Source organism: Carcharodon carcharias, chromosome 24 (assembly GCF_017639515.1).
Source record: "Carcharodon carcharias isolate sCarCar2 chromosome 24, sCarCar2.pri, whole genome shotgun sequence".
In the NCBI taxonomy this organism is placed as follows: domain Eukaryota; kingdom Metazoa; phylum Chordata; class Chondrichthyes; order Lamniformes; family Lamnidae; genus Carcharodon; species Carcharodon carcharias.
The window spans coordinates 18759272-18776298 of NC_054490.1; the positions used below are offsets into that span (position 1 = coordinate 18759272).

At 52.6% G+C, this 17027-nt stretch overlaps 1 protein-coding gene across 1 annotated transcript in view; it reads left to right on the forward strand.

The window, feature by feature from the left end:
- Positions 1 to 8372: 8372 nt before the first annotated feature.
- LOC121269354 (transmembrane protein 132E-like) overlaps positions 8373 to 17027 on the forward strand; it is a 50160-nt gene continuing 41505 nt past the window's right edge. Inside the window, exon 1 of the mRNA XM_041173907.1 lies at positions 8373 to 8499. Within this exon, the coding sequence (XP_041029841.1) occupies positions 8430 to 8499 (70 nt within the window). The 5' untranslated portion in view covers positions 8373 to 8429. The remainder of the gene's footprint in view (positions 8500 to 17027) is intronic.

Consider the following 17027-nt stretch of genomic DNA (forward strand, 5'->3'; position numbering starts at 1 on the left):
CACACTTCCCCTCCGTCTCTCACACTTTCTCTCCATCTCTCTCACTCTCCCTCCGTCTCTCTCACTTTCTCTCCGTCTCTCTCACTTTCCCTCCGTCTCTCTCACTTTCCCTCCGTCTCTCTCACTTTCTCTCCGTCTCTCACACTTTCTGTCCCTCTGTCATTCTTTCCTTCCGTCCCTCTCTTTCCATCCGTCTCTCACACTTTCTCTCTGTCTCTCACACTTTCCCTCTGTCTCTCTCACTTTCCCTCCATCTCTCACACTTTCTCTCCATCCCTCACACTTTCTCTCCGTCTCTAACACTTTCCTTCTATCTCTCACACGTTCTCTCCTTCTCTCACACTTTCTCTCCGTCTCTCTCACTTTCTCTCCGTCTCTCTCACTTTCTCTCCGTCTCTCACACTTTCTGTCCCTCTGTCATTCTTTCCTTCCGTCCCTCTCTTTCCCTCCGTCTCTCACCCTTTCTCTCTGTCTCTCACACTTTCCCTCTGTCTCTCACACTTTCCCTCCATCTCTCACACTTTCTCTCCGTCTCTCACACTTTCTCTCCGTCTCTCACATTTTTTTGCCCTTTGTCATACTTTCCCTCCGTCTCTCACACTTTCTCTCCGTCTCTCACACTTTCCCGCCATCTCTCACATTTTCATTCCGTCTCTCACACTCTCTCTCCATCTTTCACACTTTCTCTCCGTCTCTCACACTTTCTCTCCATCTCTCACACTTTCTCTCCATCTCTTACACTTTCTCTCCGTCTCCCACACTTTCCCTCCATCTCTCACACTTCCCCTCCGTCTCTCACACTTTCTCTCCATCTCTCTCACTCTCCCTCCGTCTCTCTCACTTTCTCTCCGTCTCTCTTACTTTCTCTCCGTCTCTCTCACTTGCCCTCCGTCTCTCTCACTTTCTCTCTGTCTCTCACACTTTCTGTCCCTCTGTCATTCTTTCCTTCCATCCCTCTCTTTCCCTCCGTCTCTCACACTTTCTCTCTGTCTCTCACACTTTCCCTCTGTCTCTCTCACTTTCTCTCCGTCTCTCACACTTTCCCGCCGTCTCTCACATTTTCATTCCGTCTCTCACACTCTCTCTCCATCTTTCACACTTTCCCTCCGTCTCTCACACATTCTCTCCATCTCTCACACTTTCCCTCCGTCTCTCACACTTTTGCTCCGTCTCTCACAATTTCATTCCGTCTCTCACACTCTCTCTCCATCTTTCACACTTTCTCTCCGTCTCTCACACTTTCTCTCCATCTCTCACACTTTCCCTCCGTCTCTCACACTTTCTCTCCGTCTCTCACACTCTCAATCCGTCTCTCACACTTTTGCTCCGTCTCTCACAATTTCTCTCCATCTCTCACACTTTCATTCCTTCTCTCACAGTTTCCCTCCGTCTCTCACACTTTCTCTCCGTCTCTCACACTCTCCGTCTGTCTCTCACACTCTCTCTCCATCTCTCACACTTTTATTCCATCTCTCACAGTTTCCCTCCGTCTCTCACACTTTCTCTCCGTCTCTCACCCTCTCCGTCTGTCTCTCACACTTTCTCTCCATCTCTCACACTTTTATTCCATCTCTCACACATTCCCTCCGTCTCTCACAGTTTCTCTCCGTCTCTCACACTTTCCGTCTTTCTTTCACGCTTTCCCTCCATCTCTCACACTTTCTCTCCATCTCTCACACTTTCCCTCCATCTCTCTCACTTTCTCTCCGTCTCTCACAATTCTCTCCGTCTCTCTCACTTTCCCTCCGTCTCTCTCACTTTTTCTCCATCTCTCTCACTTTCTCTCCTTCTCTCACACTTTCTCTCCGTCTCTCACACTTTCCCTCCATCCCCCTCACTTTCTCTCCGTCTCTCACACTTTCTCTCCATCTCTCTCACTTTCCCTCCATCTCTCACACTTTCTCTCTATCTCTCTCACTTTCCGTCCGTCTCTCACACTTTCCCTCCGTCTCTCACACTTTCATTCCGTCTTTCACACGTTCTCTCCATCTCTCTCACTTTCTCTCTGTCCCTCACACTTTCCCTCCATCTTTCACACTTTCATTCCAACTCTATCACTTTCTTTCGGTCTCTCACACTTTCCCTCCAAATCTCACGTTCGCTCCATCTCTCACACTTTCTCTCCATCTCTTACACTTTCTCTCCGTCTCCCACACTTTCCCTCCACCTCTCACACTTCCCCTCCGTCTCTCACACTTTCTCTCCATCTCTCTCACTCTCCCTCCGTCTCTCTCACTTTCTCTCCGTCTCTCACACTTTCCCTCCATCACTCACACTTCCCCTCCGTCTCTCAAACTTTCTCTCTTTCTCTCACGCTTTCTCTCTGTCTCTCTCAGTTTCTCTCCATCTCTCACGTTCGCTCCATCTCTCACACTTTCTTTCCATCTCTCACACTTTCTCTCCATCTCTCTCACTTTCCCTCCATCTCTCACACTTTCTCTCCATCTCTCTCACTTTCCGTCCGTCACTCACACTTTCTCTCCGTCTCTCACACTTTCATTCCGTCTTTCACACGTTCTCTCCGTCTCTCTCACTTTCTCTCTGTCCCTCAAACTTTCCCTCCATCTTTCACACTTTCATTCTATCTCTCTCACTTTCTTTCGGTCTCTCACACTTTCCCTCCAAATCTCATGTTCGCTCCATCTCTCACACTTTCTCTCCATCTCTCACACTTTCTCTCCGTCTCCCACACTTTCCCTCCATCTCTCACACTTCCCCTCCATCTCTCACACTTTTCTCCATCTCTCTCACTCTCCCTCCATCTCTCTCACTTTCTCTCCGTCTCTCTCACTTTCCCTCCATCACTCACACTTCCCCTCCGTCTCTCACACTTTCTCTCTGTCTCTCACACTTTCTCTCTGTCTCTGTCACTTTCTCTCCATCTCTCACGTTCGCTCCATGTCTCACACTTTCTCTCCATCTCTCACACTTTCTCTCTGTCTCTCACACTTTCTCTCCGTCTCTCACACTTTCCCTCCATCTCTCTCACTTTCCCTCCATATCTCACACATTCTGTCCGTCTCTCATACTTTCCCACCGTCTCTCTCGCTTTCTCTCCATCTCTCTCACTTTCCCTCCATCTCTCTCACTTTCTCTCCGTCTCTCACACTTCCCCTCCATCTTTCACATTTTCCCTCTGTCTCTCACACGTTCTCTCCATCTCTCACACTTTCCCTCCATCTCTCACACTTTCTCTCCATCTCTCACACTTTCTCTCCATCTCTCTCATTTTCCCTCCATCTCTCTCACTTTCCCTCCGTCTCTCACACTTTCTCTACATCTCTCTCACTTTCCCTCCATATCTCACACATTCTGTCCGTCTCTCATACTTTCCCACCGTCTCTCTCGCTTTCTCTCCATCTCTCTCACTTTCCCTCCATCTCTCTCACTTTCTCTCCGTCTCTCACACTTCCCCTCCATCTTTCACATTTTCCCTCTGTCTCTCACACGTTCTCTCCATCTCTCACACTTTCCCTCCATCTCTCACACTTTCTCTCCATCTCTCACACTTTCTCTCCATCTCTCTCACTTTCCCTCCGTCGCTCACACTTTCTCTACATCTCTCACACTTTCCCTCCATCTCTCTCACTTTCCCTCCGTCGCTCACACTTTCCCTCCATCTCTCACAATTTCTCTGCATCTCTCACACATTCCGTCTGTCTCTCACACTTTCCCACCGTCTCTCACACTCTCTCTCCGTCTCTCACATTTTCCTTCCGTCTCTCCACTTTCTCTCTGTCTCTCTCACTTTCCCTCCATCTCTCTCACTTTCTTTCCTTCTCTCTCTCTTTCCCTCCCTCTCTCACACTTTCTCTCTGTCTCTCACACTTTCATTCAGTCTCTCACACTTTCCCTCCATTTCTCACACTTTCTCTCCATCTCTCACATTTTCCCTCCGTCTCTCACACTTTCCCTCCGTTTCTCTCACTTTCCCTCCATCCCTCACCTTTTCTCTCCGTTTCTCTTACTTTCTCTCCATCTCTCACACTTCCTCTCCGTCTCTCACACTTTCTCTCCGTGTCTCACATTCCCTCCATCTCGCGCACTTTTTCTGCATCTCTCACACTTTCCCTCCTTCTCTCACACTTTCGCTCCATCTCTCACACTTTCTCTCCATCTCTCACACTTTCTCTCCGTCTCTCACTCCTTCGCTCCATCTCTCACACTCTCTCTCTGTCTCTGTTAATATTCTTTCTCTCTGTTTCTCCCCGCTTTTTTCTGTTACGAGTTAACCTGGCAGACCATATCAAGTCAGAAGCAGGGGCTGGGACTAAATTGTGATGGTCATGGGTTAGAATTTCGCAGGTGATGAGTTTAAAATTCTACCCGTCCAAGGTAGGCATTTAGTAAATTGGATCATTTACACACTGACACCTGGGGTAAAACAATTGGTCACAGGACAAATTATCGATTAAAAACCAGTTGGTTTACCTCATCCCCTTGGCTCTATGTTAGATGCAGCAAACGTGAATTCTCGGAGTTTATTAACGGGTTTGAGGCTTGATATGAACAAAGGTGGGACGCGGGGTGAGGTTGGAGAGTGAAGCAGCTACAGGCTGTTTATAAAGTGCGGAGTGAACTGCCCTTGTCGATGCTGTAACCGTGTTGCTGACCGGGGGTGGATTTGGATAGGGCCTGGGTCTGCTCAGTATTCCCACTATCCCCTCTGCTTTTATTTCAGGTCTCCAGCATCTGCGGTATTTTGCTTTCAAGCATGTCCAAGGATTTCCGAGGTGGGAATGGGGTTCGGAGCTGGCGGGTTTGGTGTGGGCGGGTTGAGGGCTGCCGTTTTCAAGGCGGGGTGAGTCAAGGGTTGATTTGGGGGTAGAGTGGTGATGGTGGCAGAACAGAGAGCGAGGGTGGGGTGGACTGTGCCTGAAGACAGAGAATCATTAACAATATTGGTGAAGACGGGAGGCGGGTAGGAAGTCTGCAGCTTAGTAAAGGGAGGGTTCAGGGAGCAAGGGCTGAACTTCATGGTCACCTGGACACATGGAATTCAACCCAGAGATAACGCACTTGAGCAGGTCAAACTAGGCAAAGGAACACACAATAGATGGGAGGATATTTGGAGGTGTAGAGACGGAGCGTTGAGTGCAGGTCCCATAGGTCCCTGAATGTAGCGGGGCTAAGATGGGATATGGAACCCTTCCCATTGTTCGCCGAGACTTATAATATCAGAGCAGGGGGGGGTTATGCTGGAACTGTATGGGCCATTAACTTGGACACTGCGCAGTCCTGGTCGCCTCCTCACAGGGAGGGTGCAATTGCACGAGAGAGAGAGACAGAGAGGGTGCAGAGGAGATTGATGGAGGAGGACCTTGCTAAGGCTGGAAAGAAATGCAGATGTGAGGGAAGACTAGCCTGAGCTGCGGCAAGAACAGGAATTGAAATGCTGGGAGAGCTCAGCAGGTCTGGCAGCATCTGTGGAGACAGAAACAGGGTTAACGTTTTGAGTCCGTGTGACTCTTCTTCAGAGCTGAAGAGAAGTAGGAACGTGATGAAATATATACTGGTTAAGGGCGGGGTGGGATGGAGGAGCAAGTGGAGCTGGATAGAAGGCCAGGGATAGGTGGGAACTAAGGAGGGATTGACAAAGATGTCATGAACTAAAGGACAAAGGGAGTGTTAATGGTAGTAGTAAGGACTAAAGGAGGTGCTGATAGTGGCATAAAGGTAAGAAAGCAGAATGTGATGATAGCAGGGGTTTATAGCTGCTACTTGGTTAGGCTGGGGTTAGATTCCTGGGAACAGAGGAGACTGATGGGAGAGCTGCTCTCCTTCATTGGCAGAGGTATAGGGTATAAAAGTAAGGATATAATGTTGGAATTGTATAAAACACTGATGAGGCCACAACTGGAGTATTGTGTGCAGTTCTGGTCACCACATTACAGGAAGGATGTGATAGCTCTGGAGAGAGTGCAGAGGAGGTTTACAAGAATGTTGCCAAGGTTAGAAAAGTGTAGCTACGAGGAGAGATTGGATAGGTTGGGGTTATTTTCCTTAGAACAAAGAAGGCTGAGAGGTGACTTGATTGAGGTGTACAAAACGATGAGGGGAATAGATAGAGTGGACAGGATAAAATTGTTTCCCTTGGTGGAGAATTCTAGAACCAGTGGACATAGATTCAGGATAATTGGCAGAAGGTGTAGGAGGGACATGAGGAAGAACTTTTTTACACAGAGGGTAGTGGGTGTCTGGAATTCACTGCCCAAGTTGGTGGTAGAGGCAGAAACTCTAAACTCTTTCAAAAAGTACCTGGATCTGCATCTAAAGTGCTGTAAGCTGCAGGGCTATGGGCCGGGTGCAGGAAGGTGGGATTAGAAAGGGCACCTGGGTGTCCTCGGGCTGGCATGGACAAGATGGGCCTAATGGTCTCCTTCTGTGCTGTAACTTTTCTATGATTCTATGGTTTGATTGAGGTGTGCAAGGTCGTAAGGGGCCTGTGCACAGCTGGTGGGAAAGACCTTTTATCCTGAGTGGGGAGGTCAGTGACTGTGGGGGGAGGGGTGGGAGGCATAGATTTAAAGTGATTGTTAGAAGGATGAGAGTTAGAGGGGAGTTGAGGAAAATATTTTTCACCCAGAGGGTAGCAGGGGGTCCGGGACTCACTGCCTGAAAGGGTAGTGGAGGCAGAAACCCTCAACTCATTTAAAAGGTGGCTGGATGTGCACCTGAACTCCCGAATCCTCCAGGGATATGGAATGAACGCGGGTTTAGGCCAGGAACAGACACGATGGGCAGAGTGGCCTCCTCCTGCACTGTAAATATTTCTGATGTTTTCTAAAAGCCTGGAAAGGAGGAATGCGCTAGGGGACGCGAGGAGAATGCGGGGGAAGGGTGGTGGTGGGGAGCGGCCGTATGTCGACCGCTCCTTAGGTGGGCTAGCATGGATATGACGGGCTGAATGGCCCTCTCCTCCGCTGTAATGAATCTATTGTGAGCTCGGAGAGTGCACGGAGGGAGATAGGAAGAGGAGTTAGAGAAAGATGCGGATTTAGGATAAGGGAAGGGGGGGAATCTTAGAGAGGGAGGTTGGCCTGTTGAGCTTTGGGGAAGGTAGAGGAGGAGCAGCTGTTCGGTGGTCTCAATCTTTCTTGACAAAGGAGTCCGTGCCGCCCTCGTACTTGTTGCTGGAGGCGAGGGAGGAGGAGACAGGGGAGGGAGGTTGGTTTAGGAAGATGGTCTGCGATTGCGGGCAGTACATAGCGACTGAGCGCAGGCTCCCAAAAAGACGATCCAGGTGGATCCAGCCAGGTCTGGTGAGGGGTGGTCCGACTAAGACGTTGAGACCTGTGCCCCTGTGCCCACCAGGAATTCCCACGTCAGCGCCATCCTGACGTTCCCAGAACTGAACCCCCATGCGTTCGGGGATCCTACCAAAAGTGACTCCCCCCCCCCCCTTCACTCCTGGGTGCGCACCACCTCCACCCTTCCCAGGGGGGTCAATTCAGGTGGTGAAACCTCCAGGGAGTGGGAGCAGACCAGGACCCTGGGAGTGTGACTCACTCAGTCCCAGGAAATCCACCACCACCCCCCCTCCCCCAATAGGGGCACATGGACCGCAGTGGTGTTGAGTAGGCCCATTGTATTCTCAAGGGGAAATGAGGGACGGGCAAGGCACACGGGCTCAGCTGGGCGGAGCCCACATCCCGGGAACGAACGAGCAGCTAGGAATCCGGCGGCGCTCCCGATAATCCGAGAAGGGGCAGCGATACACCCGGGACACCAGGATCCCGGGAGCACCAAGTTCCGCACGCGCCGGGCGGGTCCCAGAAGACTTGGACTCCGAGACGATGCTCCCTCGGTCCCGAGGGTGGGGGGGACGGGGGGGGGCAAGCTCCGGTGGCGTCAGGGGCTTTTGGGATCGCCGGGAGCGCAAGTCCTGCATTCCCAGGACAGGGTTGCCAACCCGTGACTCGATGTATCCCTGGAGGTTTCACCACGTGACTTGACCCCCCCACCCCACCCCAAACGCTCCAGCCATTAGTCGGCCACCCTTGCCTTCCTACGCCAACTCGGACTGTCAGTCAAACAGCACCCCCCAACACCCCCCCACCCACCCCAACCCCGCCATTTTTAATATTTTTTAAAATCTCTATTAAATTGGAATATTGAAAGATTCTTTATCAAAATAATTTTTTTTTTTTTTGGTAATGCCCCCAGAGCGGTGTCCTGGAGATTGATCTTCCATTGCTGGAGCCTCCAGGCCAATCCTGAAGGAATTTCCAGGGCAGGAATCCCGGGAGATTGGACCTTGCCTTACTGGTTTGAATGAGCAGGCCGGCGCTAGGACCCCGGGAGCGCCGCGCTGGGTTTAAAGGGAGTGTCGCCTGGAGGGGTCTCGCCTTTCCCTTTATGTCTCTGTTTCCCGTGCGATTCCCGAGCTTCCCGTGCACGGTGCTCAGATTAACCTCACCCCCGGCAGGATGCAGCGAGACCGGGGGATGTGCAGCAAGAGAGGGGCGACTATCACTCTCATGGTGATCTGGACAGCAGGTAAGAGGGAGGGAGGGAGAGAGTGAGAGAGAGAGAGAGTGTGAGAGATAGAGAGAGAGAGAGAGTGCAGGAGAGGAGCGAGAGAGAGAGAGAGAGAGGGGAAAAGAGTGCAGGAGAGGAGGATGGAGGAGAAAGAGAGTGCGAGAGATAGAGAGAGGGAGTGAGTGTGAGAGATGGAGAGAGAGAGAGGAAAAGAGTGCAGGAGAGGAGGAGGGAGACAGAGAGAGTGTGAGAGAGAGAGAGTGAGTGTGTGTGTGCAGGAGAGGAAGAAGGAGAGAAAGAGAGGAGAAAGAATGGAGGAGAGGAGGAAGGAGAGAGAGAGAGAGGAGAAAGAGTGCAGGAGAGGAGGAAGGAGAGAGAGAGAGGGGAAAGAGTGCAGGAGAGGAGGAGAGAGAGGGGAAAGAGTGCAGGAGAGGAGGAAGGAGAGAGAGAGGGGGGAAAAGAGTGCAGGAGAGGAAGAAGAGAGAGAGAGGAGAAAGAGTGCAGCAGAGGAGGAGAGAGAGGAGAAAGAGAGCAGCAGAGGAGGAGAGAGAGAGAGGAGAAAGAGAGCAGCAGAGGAGGAGAGAGAGAGGAGAAAGAGAGCAGGAGAAGAGGAGAGAGAGGAGAAAGAGAGCAGCAGAGGAGAAGAGAGAGGCGAAAGAGTGCAGGAGAGGAGGAGAGAGAAAGGAGAAAGAGTGCAGGAGAGGAGGAGAGAGAAAGGAGAAAGAGTGCAGGAGAGGAGGAGAGAGAAAGGAGAAAGAGTGCAGGAGAGGAGGAGAGAGAAAGGAGAAAGAGTGCAGGAGAGGAGGAGAGAGAGAGGAGAAAGCGTGTAGGAGAGGAGGAGAGAGAGAGGAGAAAGAGTGCAGGAGAGGAGGAGAGAGAGAGGAGAAAGAGTGCAGGAGAGGAGGAGAGAGAGAGGAGAAAGAGTGCAGGAGAGGAGGAGAGAGAGAGGAGAAAGAGTGCAGGAGAGGAGGAGAGAGAGAGGAGAAAGAGTGCAGGAGAGGAGGAGAGAGAGAGGAGAAAGAGTGCAGGAGAGGAGGAGAGAGAGAGGAGAAAGAGTGCAGGAGAGGAGGAGAGAGAGAGGAGAAAGAGTGCAGGAGAGGAGGAGAGAGAGGAGAAAGAGTGCAGGAGAGGAGGAGAGAGAGGAGAAAGAGTGCAGGAGAGGAGGAGGAGAGAGAGAGGAGAAAGAGTGCAGGAGAGGAGGAGAGAGAGAGGAGAAAGAGTGCAGGAGAGGAGGAGAGAGAGAGGAGAAAGAGTGCAGGAGAGGAGGAGAGAGAGGAGAAAGAGTGCAGGAGAGGAGGAGAGAGAGAGGAGAAAGAGTGCAGGAGAGGAGGAGAGAGAGAGGAGAAAGAGTGCAGGAGAGGAGGAGAGAGAGAGGAGAAAGAGTGCAGGAGAGGAGGAGAGAGAGAGGAGAAAGAGTGCAGGAGAGGAGGAGAGAGAGAGGAGAAAGAGTGCAGGAGAGGAGGAGGGAGAGAGAGAGGAGAAAGAGTGCAGGAGAGGAGGAGGGAGAGAGAGAGAGGAGAAAGAGTGCAGGAGAGGAGGAGAGAGAGAGAGAGAGGAGAAAGAGTGCAGGAGAGGAGAAGGGAGAGAGAGAGAGGAGAAAGAGTGCAGGAGAGGAGGAGGGAGAGAGAGAGAGGAGAAAGAGTGCAGGAGAGGAGGAGGGAGAGAGAGAGAGGAGAAAGAGAGGAGGAGGGAGAGAGAGAGAGGAGAAAGAGAGGAGGAGGGAGAGAGAGAGAGGAGAAAGAGTGCAGGAGAGGAGGAGGAGGGAGAGAGAGAGAGGAGAAAGTGCAGGAGAGGAGGAGGGAGAGAGAGAGAGGAGAAAGAGTGCAGGAGAGGAGGAGGGAGAGAGAGAGAGGAGAAAGAGTGCAGGAGAGGAGGAGGGAGAGAGAGAGAGGAGAAAGAGTGCAGGAGAGGAGGAGGGAGAGAGAGAGAGGAGAAAGAGTGCAGGAGAGGAGGAGGGAGAGAGAGAGGAGAAAGAGTGCAGGAGAGGAGGAGGGAGAGAGAGAGGAGAAAGAGTGCAGGAGAGGAGGAGGGAGAGAGAGAGAGGAGAAAGAGTGCAGGAGAGGAGGAGGGAGAGAGAGAGAGGAGAAAGAGTGCAGGAGAGGAGGAGGGAGAGAGAGAGAGGAGAAGGAGTGCAGGAGGAGGAGGGAGAGAGAGAAAGAGAGGAGAAAGAGTGCAGGAGAGGAGAAGGGAGAGAGAGAGAGGAGAAAGAGTGCAGGAGAGGAGGAGGGAGAGAGAGAGAGGAGAAAGAGAGGAGGAGGGAGAGAGAGAGAGAGGAGAAAGAGTGCAGAAGAGGAGGAGGGAGAGAGAGAGGAAGAAGAGTGCAGAAGAGGAAGAGGGAGAGAGAGAGGAAGAAGAGTGCAGGAGAGGAGGAGGGAGAGAGAGAGGAGAAAGAGTGCAGGAGAGGAGGAGGGAGAGAGAGAGAGGAGAAAGAGTGCAGAGGAGGAGGAGGACGAGAGAGAGAGGAGAAAGAGTGCAGAGGAGGAGGACGAGAGAGAGAGGAGAAAGAGTGCAGAGGAGGAGGAGGACGAGAGAGAGAGAGAAAGAGTGCAGTGGAGGAGGAGGACGAGAGAGAGAGGAGAAAGAGTGCAGAGGAGGAGGAGGACGAGAGAGAGAGGAGAAAGAGTGCAGAGGAGGAGGAGGACGAGAGAGAGAGGAGAAAGAGTGCAGAGGAGGAGGACGAGAGAGAGAGGAGAAAGAGTGCAGAGGAGGAGGAGGATGAGAGAGCGAGGAGAAAGAGTGCAGAGGAGGAGGACGAGAGAGAGAGGAGAAAGAGTGCAGAGGAGGAGGAGGACGGGAGAGAGAGGAGAAAGAGTGCAGAGGAGGAGGAGGACGAGAGAGAGAGGAGAAAGAGTGCAGAGGAGGAGGCGCACGAGAGAGAGGAGAAAAAGTGCAGAGGAGGAGGAGCATGAGAGAGAGAGGAGAAAGAGTGCAGAGGAGGAGGAGGCACGAGAGAGAGAGGAGAAAGAGTGCAGAGGAGGAGGAGCACGAGAGAGAGAGGAGAAAGAGTGCAGAGGAGGAGGAGCACGAGAGAGAGAGGAGAAAGAGTGCAGAGGAGGAGGAGCACGAGAGAGAGAGAAGAAAGACTGCAGAGGAGGAGGAGCACGAGAGAGAGAGGAGAAAGAGTGCAGAGGAGGAGGAGCACGAGAGAGAGAGAGGAGAAAGAGTGCAGAGGAGGAGGAGCACGAGAGAGAGAGAGGAGAAAGAGTGCAGAGGAGGAGGAGCACGAGAGAGAGAGGAGAAAGAGTGCAGAGGAGGAGGAGCACGAGAGAGAGAGAGGAGAAAGAGTGCAGAGGAGGAGGAGCACGAGAGAGAGAGGAGAAAGAGTGCAGAGGAGGAGGAGCACGAGAGAGAGAGGAGAAAGAGTGCAGAGGAGGAGGAGCACAAGAGAGAGAGAGGAGAAAGAGTGCAGAGGAGGAGGAGCACGAGAGAGAGAGGAGAAAGAGTGCAGAGGAGGAGGAGGGCAAGAGGAGAAAGAGTGCAGGAGAGGAGGAGGGAGAGAGGAGAAAGAGTGCAGGAGAGGAGGAGGGAGAGAGGAGAGAGTGCAGGAGAGGAGGAGGGAGAGAGGAGAAAGAGTGCAGGAGATGAGGAGGGAGAGAGGAGGAGAGGGAGAGGAGAAAGCGTGCAGGAGAGGAGGAGGAGGAGAGAGAGAGAGAGGAGAAAGCGTGCAGGAGAGGAGGAGAGAAAGAGAAGAGTAAGTGCAGGAGAGGAGGAGAGAGAGAGAGAGGAGAAAGAGTGCAAGAGAGGAGGAGAGAGAGAGAGAGAGGAGAAAGAGTGCAGGAGAGGAGGAGGGAGAGAGTGAAAGCGAGAGAGTGTGCAGGAGAGGAGGAGAGAGAGAGGAGAAAGAGTGCAGGAGAGGAGGAGAGAGAGAGAGAGGAGAAAGAGTGCAGGAGAGGAGGAGGAGGAGGAGGGAGAGAGGAGAAAGAGTGCAGGAGAGAAGGAGGAGGAGGAGGGAGAGAGGAGAAAGAGTGCAGGAGAGGTGGAGGAGGGAGAGAGAGAGGAGAAAGAGTGCGAAGGAGGAGGCCGAGGAGGAGGGGGAGAGAGGAGAAAGAGTGCAGAAGAGCAGGAGGGGAAGTAATGGAGAAAAATGCTGCGATCTCCCAGCGACAGGAGGTGCACAATGAGTATGCTCAAATGAGAGGGAGAGGGGGTGAAGAGAAATAAGGAGAGAGAGAAGAGAACCTCAGAGAGGGAGAGAAGTAAATGGGAGGGAGAGAGGGAGAAAGAGAAGAAAAGGAGAGGGAGAGAAGATAGGGTGAAAGAGAGAGAGACGAAAAAGAGAGAAAAAAGGGAGAGCGAGAGAGAAAAAAGGGAGAGCGAGAGAGAAAAAAGGGAGAGCGAGAGAGAAAAAAGGGAGAGCGAGAGAGAAAAAAGGGAGAGCGAGAGAGAAAAAAGGGAGAGCGAGAGAGAAAAAAGGGAGAGCGAGAGAGAAAAAAGGGAGAGCGAGAGAGAAAAAAGGGAGAGCGAGAGAGAAAAAAGGGAGAGCGAGAGAGAAAAAAGGGAGAGCGAGAGAGAAAAAAAGGGAGGGAGCGAGCAAGAAGGAGAAAGTGAGATAATGGGATAGGACAAGAGGTGGAAGTGGATAGGAAAGATAGAAGATGAAGGATGTGGGGAAGAGAGGGAAGTGGAGAAAGGGCGAGAGAGATACTCAGAAGAAGTCTGCAATCAGGAGCATGAGAGAGGTGAAAATAAATGGAGAGGTCAGAGGAATGGGTAGAAAGAGGCAGAACAACGGAGAATAAGGACAAGGGTGAAGGAGAAAATGCGGTTGATAGAGAGTGTGAGAAAGAGGTAGGTGGGAAAAGAGGATGGGAAATGAAGAGAAGGAGGGGAAAAATGAGAGGAATAAATCGACGCAGAAACGGGAGGAGAAGAATAAAGAGGTGGAGAAATGGAGAAAGGAATGGAACTAAAAAGTGGAGAGAGAAGGAGGCAAGTGAATAGGCAGAGAAATGGGGAGAGAGAGAGAGAGAGAGAGAGAGAGACAGGGATGGAAGAAGTGTAAAGAGGAGGAGGGAAGAAGAGAAATTGGGAATTGAAAGAGAAATAAGTGGGAGTGGGGAGCGAGAAAAGAGGAATTTAAATAGGAGATGGGAAATAGAAAGAGGGGCAAAGAGGTGTGGGGTGGTGAGGGCTTTGGGAGCTGATTGAGTTGTAACGTCCCAATGAGAACTGGATAAATACTAGCTGGGGGGTGGGGGGGGGGTGAGAACTTTACAGGGCTCTGGGGAAAGAGGAGGGGGCCAGTGGGGACGAGTGAACTGTTCAAAGAGGGACAGAGCAGAGGCGATGGCCTGAATGGCCTCTGTTAGTGCCGTGTGCTTCGGCGATTACTGTGCTTGTGGAGAGGGGATGGTCACAGGACCAACCTCCCCCTCCCCTCGAGGCGGAAGGGGAGAACTCAGCCGCTCGGGCTGAGAATCCCATCGGCCTTTGCCGCGCTGTTAGCTGACTTGCTCTCGAGCGCTGTTAGTGACTGTTTGCTGGGGTAAGAAGTTGTTGGTGGCGCCGGGTAAGCTCGCCTGGCTCCCGGCCTCTTCGGTTGATCCTCCCCGGTGGGCCATCGTTGCTTTCCCGTCAATGGCGAGACAGAGGGACGATTAAACACAAAGTGGGTCTCCGTGAGGCCTCTCGCAGTGTCAGGATCGCCCAAAGCACTTTGCAGGCGATGGAACGATTTTGGTGGTGTTGCTGTTGTATTGTAGGACACGGGGCAGCCAAACTGAGTACAAATGGTGACCCACGTGACCTGTTTTGTTCAGCGATGTTGGGTTGAGGGGTTAAAGAGAGACCACGGAAATGGGGGAATCGCACCAGTTATTCTAGAAGCCGTGGCGATGGGACCTGTTCTGTCCGCCCGAGAGGGCAAGTGTGGGGATCAAATTAATGTCACTTCTGAAAGAGAGAGCACCACCAAGTGCAGCTCCCCCTCGGTGCTGCCGCCCCCAACCGTGCGGCTCTCCCTCGGCGCTGCCGTCCCCAACCGTGCGGCTCTCCCTCGGCGCTGCCGCCCCCAACCGTGTGGCACTGAGACGGGACCATGACAGACGCACGCAGTGACAGTGACACACACACACAGTGACACAGTGTGACAAAGAGAGACTGTGACAGACGCATGCAGTGACAGTGAGACACAGAGAGACGGTACCATGACAGACGCACACAGTGACAGGGGCACACACACAGTGACACAGTGTGACAAAGAGAGACTGTGACAGACGCATGCAGTGACAGTGACACAGTGAGACACAGAGACGGTACCATGACAGACGCACACAGTGACAGGGGCACACACACAGTGACACAATGAGACGGGACCATGACAGATTCACACAGTGACAGGAGCACACACACACAGTGACACAGTCTAACACACCGAGACATAGAGATAGTGACAGGGGCACCCACACAGTGACAAAATCTGACACACCCACAGAGAAGTATATAGTGACAAAGATGCACGCAGTGATGCCTCGTGACACAGGGAGAGACAGAGCGTGCCAAATATACAGTGACCATATAACAGTTTGACACAGAGAGAGACAGAACAGCATAGAGCAACGACACACGCACACACAGCGACAGATATAAGCAGTGCGTGAAGTAGAGGAAAGTGACGAGACACACAGTGACACGGACACACACTGGTTGATGTGCACAGGGAGCCACAGTGTAACACTGATGTTGACACAGTGCAGAGAGACACAGAGAGAAATACAGCACAGAGAGTGACACACACACACGCTCATACAGAGACTGACAGACAGAGGAGCACAGAGCGATACAGAGGGAAATACAGCACAGAGAGCGACACACACACACACACACACGCACACACATACATGTACAGAGACTGACAGACTGAGGAGCGCAGAGAGACCCAGAGAGAAATACAGCACAGAGAGTGACACACACACACACACACACACACACACACACACACACACACACGCTCATACAGAGACTGACAGCCAGAGGAGCACAGAGCAATACAGAGAGAAATACAGCACAGTGACACACACACACGCACACACACACATGTACAGAGACTGACAGACTGAGGAGCGCAGAGAGACACAGAGAGAAATACAGCACAGAGTGACACACACACACACACACATACACACACACACATGCTCGTACAGAGACTGACAGACAGAGGAACACAGAGAGACACACACACACACACACACACACACACACACATGCTCGTACAAAGACTGACAGAGAAGCGCAGAGAGACACAGAGAGAAATACAGCACAGAGAGTGTCACACACACACACACACACACCCACGCTCGTACAGAGACTGACAGACAGAGGAACACAGAGAGACACACACACATGCTCGTACAGAGACTGACAGAGGAGCGCAGAGAGACACACAGAGAAATACAGCACAGAGAGTGACACACACACACACACACACACACACACACACACACACACACACACACACACACACACACATGCTTGTACAGAGACTGACAGTCAGAGGAGCATAGAGAGAGACAGAGAGAAATACAGCACAGAGAATGACACACACATGCTCGTACAGAGACTGACAGACAGGAGCGCAGAGAGACACAGAGAGAAATACAGCACAGAGAGTGGCACACACACACACACACACACACACACACACACACACACACACACTCATTCATACAGATACTGACAGACAGAGGAGCGCAGAGACACACACACAGAAATACAGCACAGAGAGTCAGACACACACACAGACACACACACACACACACACACACACACACACGCTCGTACAGAGACTGACAGACAGGAGCGCAGAGACACACACAGAGAAATACAGCACAGACAGTGACACACACACACACACTCATACAGAGACTGACAGACAGAGGAGTGCAGAGAGACACAGTTTTAATGCAGACAGGCCGTCAGAGAAGAGAGGGGAGTGGTCTCTAGCCTGTGTGGGAAACAGTCTGCAGGTCTGTTGCTGAGCCTGTGCTCCAGGCGATGGTATATCAGGACCTGCTTGAACAGTCTCCCTGGTAACCAAGCTTGTGTTGATAACGCCTCCATTTTATCGCGGGTGACTGCACCCCAAAAGCCCCGGGGCCGAGGCAGGCGAGACTCTCTCTCTCTCTCTCTCTCTCTCTCCCTCGCTCGTGCTAAGGGAGCGTGGCTCAATCGAAGGGCTGCAGTGCAGGGCCCTCAGGTTATGGGCCCCCAGTCCCCTGCGCCCAGCCGCCCGGTTATTCCCGTCCTTCCGGCCTCACCCAGCGCCCCCCCAACCCACCCGCCCGGTCCTGTCTAGTTGCAGCGCCATTGTTGTGATACCCGACTCGGCGCACGGGGAGCTTGCCCCCTCCCGCTGGCATTGTGGAGTGCTGGTGGTGGGGGGGGAGGGTTGGTGCTGCGGGTGGGGGTGGGGGTGGGGGGGGAGGGTTGGTGCTGCGGGTGGGGGTGGGGGGGGAGGGTTGGTGCTGCGGGTGGGGGTGGGGGGGAGGGTTGGTGCTGCGGGTGGGGGTGGGGGGGAGGGTTGGTGCTGCTGGTTGGGGGTCGGGGGG